General features: G+C 28.2%; 1 protein-coding gene across 3 annotated transcripts in view; it reads left to right on the forward strand.

Moving 5' to 3' along the window:
• The first annotated feature begins 698 nt into the window (after nt 1-698).
• LOC119604462 (sensory neuron membrane protein 2) overlaps nt 699-6,744 on the forward strand; it is a 74,448-nt gene continuing 68,402 nt past the window's right edge. Inside the window, exons 1-3 of one of the 3 annotated variants that reach the window (XM_037957096.1) lie at nt 700-763; nt 901-964; nt 5,125-5,433. In XM_037957096.1, coding sequence (XP_037813024.1) covers nt 5,314-5,433 — 120 coding nt within the window. In that variant the 5' untranslated portion in view covers nt 700-763; nt 901-964; nt 5,125-5,313. Of the gene's footprint in view, nt 965-5,124; nt 5,434-6,744 lie in introns of all 3 variants that reach the window. The other 2 variants (XM_037957095.1, XM_037957097.1) reach the window with 2 other exon arrangements.

Here is a 6,744-nt window from a genome sequence, read left to right on the forward strand (position 1 = left end):
TTTTTGCAAGGACCAATAGGTGAAAACTTACACTCATTTGAATAAAACACTGTATGACCAAAAATGTCCAACTTTGACTCCCTCTAAGTCCACCAGTTCTTTGCCGATAGAGCTGAAAATTTGTGTCCGGCCTACTAAGTATCCAATAGTACTAACATTGGTGCAAATTTCATCCAAATCGATTTTTTGAGTTGGGTCACTTGACACGAATTGCCCTTAATTAAAAAATGATTTACAATCACTGCACTAAACGATGTCTATAAAAAGTAATTTAGACTTGCATCTTGACATGATCACTATCAAAAGCAGAAAAGATCTACATTAACGAAGATTCACTAATTTAAAAAAAAAGCCTTTAAATGAAACGCTTCACAGATATTTGATTGACTGATTCAGAGAGTTTTAAAAATAAATTTGGCCATTTATAGGGCCAAATTTAAAATGCATGCATTGATAAAGGGGCTAAGAAAGAAAGAAACAGAGGAGAAGCAACAATGGTTAAACAAGAGAAGAAGAGTACTGCGGATGGTAAGGTAGGTAAACAGAAAAAAAACTGACGCAGACAATAGCGAAACAAACAGACAGTAATAACAATAATAATAACAACAACAAAAACACAATGTTGGTAGTAATGACAACAAGTTAAATGATCGAGAGGTATGTTTTGAACTTTGGCAGTAACTCTTAGTCTTAATTGAAGCTTAAAACGAAAAGCACGTTATTACAAAACGAAACGGTTTTTATTTTTCGGAAATTTTTCTCTGTGTGTATTTTATTAAAAACTACGAAAACTAATGGTCAACTGCAATTGGGTCATATAGAAATATATCAAAAAAAATAGTATTTGTAATCAAACATATTTGTTATGGTGGCATTAAAAGTTATCGAGATTAATTACAGGCGATAGATAATACCCAAGCAAAAGTTTAATTTCAAACATATAAAGAGTGAGAGTAAAAGAAAGGTAATTTTACCTTTAATCCCTATAAGCAATTATAAGGATTAATAAAGATGAGCTTTAAATGAAAAATCGATTATTTTTTTTTAAATTGAAACTACTGTCACTCATATTCGCGTGCTATTAATTACATGATTTATGGTCTAATGTCACAAACGTGTTAATGATAAAGATCTCTGTAACAGTCGTAACCAGTGCATGTAATGTTAAAATATTAGAATTAGAACATTAGTGCGGTAATTCTAATTGAATAACATGTAAACATTTGTGTATAATTCATCATATTCGTGTAATAACTAAACATAATAACAACTCGCTTATAATTATTAAATTATTAAAATCAAAGATAAAATCCACAAAAACAAAAGTTTAACCTTGTTCCTCTATCATTTGCTTTACGTTTATGAATTTGAATTTTGTGGCTATTGAATGTCAAAACCAATCCAGTTTTTTTTTATTTATTTGTATCTTGCTTTCGTTACGATTACTACGAGTATATTATTAAAGTGTTGTGTGTCAAACGATTTAAAACTAAAACTCAAAATTGTATCCGCTAAAAACAAAATGTTAAAAGAAAAAATAAATAAATAATATATGTATATGCAAAAAAAAAATTCAGAAAATTGCCAAAATGTTAAATCAACAAATAAAACGAAATACATAAAAAAACAGCAGTAGCAATAAAAAAAAACCGAAATTTTGTAAACAAAATTTTCTCACCTCTTTGATTTTACTTTCACTCTCATTTTAAGTGATTATTGTGTATCTATTGGTTAAAGGTAAAAGTAATTTCGGTCACTACTTCGGTGATTTGGTGCGAACCCCACGATTCACTTATTTCTAAGATTTTTGCAGAAAAGATCAAAATTAACACATGTAAGAATACTTCTCAATCGATGAGTACTAATAACAGAACGGGAAAAACATTTTTATAAAGATGCCTCAGTCCACTACCAGTGATTGAAAACTTTGATCTCGTTAGTTAGTTTCTTAGTTAGTTAGTTAGTTAGTTAATTAGTTAGTTAGTTAGTTAGTTAGTTAGTTAGTTAGTCAGTTAGTTAGTAGTTAGTTAGTTAGTAGTTAGTTAGTTAGTTAGTTAGTTAGTTAGTTAGTTAGTAGTTAGTTAGTTAGTTAGTTAGTAGTTAGTTAGTTAGTTAGTTAGTTAGTTAGTTAGTTAGTTAGTTAGTTAGTTAGTTAGTAGTAGTTAGTTAGTTAGTAGTTAGTAGTTAGTTAGTTAGTTAGTTAGTTAGTTAGTAGTTAGTAGTTAGTTAGTTAGTTAGTTAGTTAGTTAGTAGTTAGTTAGTTAGTTAGTAGTTAGTTAGTTAGTTAGTTAGTTAGTTAGTTAGTTAGTTAGTAGTTAGTTAGTTAGTTAGTTAGTCGTTAGTTAGTTAGTAGTTAGTTAGTAGTTAGTTAGTAGTTAGTTAGTTGGTTAGTTAGTTGGTTAGTAGTAGTTAGTTGTTAGTTAGTAGTTAGTTAGTTAGTTAGTTAGTTAGTTAGTTAGTAGTTAGTTAGTTAGTTAGTTAGTTAGTTAGTTAGTTAGTTAGTTAGTTAGTAGTTAGTTAGTTAGTTAGTTAGTTAGTTAGTTAGTTAGTTAGTTAGTTAGTAGTAGTTAGTTAGTAGTTAGTAGTTAGTTAGTTAGTTAGTTAGTTAGTTAGTTAGTAGTTAGTAGTTAGTTAGTTAGTTAGTTAGTTAGTTAGTTAGTTAGTTAGTTAGTTAGTTAGTAGTAGTGTTAGTTAGTTAGTTAGTTAGTAGTTAGTTAGTTAGTTAGTTAGTAGTTAGTTAGTTAGTTAGTTAGTTAGTTAGTTAGTTAGTTAGTTAGTAGTTAGTTAGTTAGTTAGTTAGTTAGTTAGTTAGTTAGTTAGTTAGTTAGTTAGCGTGACACCCAAATGTACAAATGTTAGTTAGTTAGTTAGTAGTTAGTTAGTTAGTTAGTTAGTAGTTAGTAGTTAGGTAGTTAGTTAGTTAGTTAGTTAGTTAGTAGTTAGTTAGTAGTTAGTAGTTAGTTAGTTAGTTAGTTAGTTAGTTAGTTAGTTAGTTAGTTAGTTAGTTAGTTAGTTAGTTAGTTAGTTAGTTAGTTAGTTAGTTAGTTAGTTAGTTAGTTAGTTAGTTAGTTAGTTAGTTAGTTAGTTAGTTAGTTAGTTAGTTAGTTAGTTAGTTAGTTAGTAGTAGTTAGTTAGTTAGTTAGTTAGTTAGTTAGTTAGTTAGTTAGTTAGTTAGTTAGTTAGTTAGTTAGTTAGTTAGTTAGTTAGTTAGTAGTTAGTTAGTTAGTTAGTTAGTTAGCGTGACACCCAAATGTACAAATGTTAGTTAGTTAGTTAGTTAGTTAGTTAGTAGTTAGTTAGTTAGTTAGTTAGTTAGTTAGTTAGTTAGTTAGTTAGTTAGTTAGTTAGTTAGTTAGTTAGTTAGTTAGTTAGTTAGTTAGTTAGTTAGTTAGTTAGTTAGTTAGTTAGTAGTTAGTAGTTAGTTAGTTAGTTAGTTAGTTAGTTAGTTAGTTAGTTAGTTAGTAGTTAGTTAGTTAGTTAGTTAGTTAGTTAGTTAGTTAGTTAGTTAGTTAGTTAGTTAGTTAGTTAGTTAGTTAGTTAGTTAGTTAGTTAGTTAGTTAGTTAGTAGTTAGTTAGTTAGTTAGTTAGTTAGTTAGTTAGTTAGTTAGTTAGTTAGTTAGTTAGTTAGTTAGTTAGTTAGTTAGTAGTTAGTTAGTTAGTTAGTTAGTTAGTTAGTTAGTTAGTTAGTTAGTTAGTTAGTTAGTTAGTTAGTTAGTAGTTAGTTAGTTAGTTAGTTAGTTAGTTAGTTAGTTAGTTAGTTAGTTAGTTAGTTAGTTAGTTAGTAGTTAGTTAGTTAGTTAGTTAGTTAGTTAGTTAGTTAGTTAGTTAGTTAGTTAGTTAGTTAGTTAGTTAGTTAGTTAGTTAGTTAGTTAGTTAGTTAGTTAGTTAGTTAGTTAGTTAGTTAGTTAGTTAGTTAGTTAGTTAGTTAGTTAGGTAGTTAGTTAGTTAGTTAGTTAGTTAGTAGTTAGTTAGTTAGTTAGTTAGTTAGTTAGTTAGTTAGTTAGTTAGTTAGTTAGTTAGTAGTTAGTTAGTAGTTAGTAGTTAGTTAGTTAGTTAGTTAGTTAGTTAGTTAGTTAGTTAGTAGTTAGTTAGTTAGTTAGTAGTTAGTTAGTTAGTTAGTTAGTTAGTTAGTAGTTAGTTAGTTAGTTAGTTAGTTAGTTAGTAGTTAGTTAGTTAGTAGTTAGTTAGTTAGTTAGTTAGTTAGTTAGTTAGTTAGTTAGTTAGTTAGTTAGTTAGTTAGTTAGTTAGTTAGTTAGTTAGTTAGTTAGTTAGTTAGTTAGATTGTGTGAAAACCATTTTTTAAGAAGCAACAAATTACAAACGCTAGATCCCGGGTTCTATTTTTTTACCATAACAAAACAAACTTACACAACCTCCTGTCTGGTAATGACTTATTTTGCTCCCTCTTTGGGAGTGAGTGTGGTCTCTCTTCACGACGTTGCTGTGTTAATCGAAGTATTCTCAATATCGAGGACTTAAATGATGTTTTTTTAATTCATACCTAACATAGCTAAATACTCGCTATTGATATCGTAAGCGAAACTTCGAGATCGAAAAATTTGCTGACACAAACTGAGCGACAGGTGAGCTCTAGTAGCACATTCTGTTGCCGCTTTCAAATCTTTTACTCTAGAAATTATTGAGAAAACTTCGATGGCGATTTCATTAGCGATAGCCATGGTCTCCACAATTGTATTCATGAAAAGTTAAAATGGCAATGTATACGTAGTAGTCAAAATACATATATCTTGAAAATGAAATTACTTTTTCCACCCACCAATAGTTTACTACACCCTATGCGGTTTAGTTACTTGTCAATATATTTTGGTAAAAACAAGTTTTTTTTTCTTGCAGAGCTTAATAATTTTTGTTATTTCGTTTACATCTGCTTATAAAAAATTCATTGCCGCTATTTTTTGGATATTTGCTTTTCTGCTGCTTTTATTTATTTCTTTTTTTTTTTTTTTGGTAAATTCACGTCATTTTTGTGGTAGTACGTTATATTTCAAAATAATATATTTTGTTAACCATAAAAAAACTCTAAAGTTTTAAAACAAACCTCTCTTTGTTAAAAAAAAAAAAATTAGAAAAAATTGTGTTAATAATAAAATATTCGTTTTTTAGCTGAAATAATGGAAAAAAGTGTTAAAAGAAATGTTTGTGTGTTTTAAAAAGAATAATTAGAAGAATTAAAATTCAATGGAATTTTTGCCATTACAATTGAATTGTGTTTTACAAACAACATATTCAGTGTTTTAAATTGTTTTTAACGAAATTTGTAAAATAGTAAATAAAAAAGCAAAAAAAAACATCATGTTTAAAGTATTTCATTGGTCCCTTATGGGGGCTGGCCTTGGTCTTTTGGTATCAATGTTGGGTTTTTATTGCGGCTGGTTCCTGTTCCCAACAATGATTCATAAGAAAGTCGAAGAGGTAAGTGAACATTTTTGTTTGCAATACATATTTGAACTGTTAGTTTTAAAAGTGTCATGAGTCCACTTGTTTTTAAACTGAGGCATATATGATTTAGAATATTAATATTTTTAAAATCTGTGTGATACTTGTGGATCGAACTGGAGGGAATTTGGGAGATCGATTAATTTGTTAATACAATTTTGTATGTCGAAATATGTTAGAGGGGTTCTATGACGCACAGGGTAAAATATGGGCTGATTCGATAGATAAGGTTTATTTTGAATTATATCGTTAAATGTTGCGCCATATAATTTCCGGCTTCTTAAAAATATGTAACTTGGTGGACCGATTTTATCACAGTACCGACATACTACAGGTATGTAACTTGGTGGACCGATTTTATCATAGTACCGACTACTCCATAATCCGTTATATTTATTTATCTATCCATCTATCTATCTATCTATCTATCTATCTATCTATCTATCTATCTATCTATCTATCTATCTATCTATCTATCTATCTATCTATCTCTATCTATCTATCTATCTATCTATCTATCTATCGATCTATATCTATCTATCTATCTATCTATCTATCTATCTATCTATCTATCTATCTATCTATCTATCTATCTATCTATCTATCTATCTATCTATCTATCTATCTATCTATCGAGGTGTGACGCACACATACAAAATAAGTATAAAAATTGGCATATCTCTGAAACTGCAATACCTAGAATCATCAAATGTTGTTTAGACAACTTTGACACACACATATAGGGATAAAACGTTCTTTTAAGTGTATTATTATATTTTTAATTTACGGAATAATTAAGTGTAATATTATATTTTTAATTTACGGAATAATGGTACGTTCAGGTCTTATTCCGCTGCATGAACAGATTAGAAAGAAGTCGAGTGTTAGATGTTAATTTTTAGTACGAACAATTAATATGTAAATGAGGTACACATAACACATATTAAAACGCGGTTCCCATTTGATCCTAAATCATGACATAATATTTATGATGAATCCATCAACATTTATAATAGAAAATAAATAAATCACCACAAATTTAGTTCAATTCCATATAAGTATCTCTTTGTTTTTTTTTCACAAAACCCGGCATGGAAATTTTTTAACCTCTAAACAACTTGAGGGAGAAATAATTCAAGTACGCGTTCGACTATGTATGACTTTGAAATTCAACAAAATAATACTTAGTTCAATAGAAAACAATTTGTTAATCACCATAAATACTTACTTGAACTAGTACCTTCTTTAATAAATTACAATAATTTTTTAAGTTAAATTTAAATTTTA

The sequence above is a fragment of the Lucilia sericata genome, unplaced genomic scaffold, assembly GCF_015586225.1.
Source record: "Lucilia sericata isolate MDLA Ls3-8-SP2 unplaced genomic scaffold, ASM1558622v1 Contig000397F_arrow, whole genome shotgun sequence".
Lineage (NCBI taxonomy): Eukaryota > Metazoa > Arthropoda > Insecta > Diptera > Calliphoridae > Lucilia > Lucilia sericata.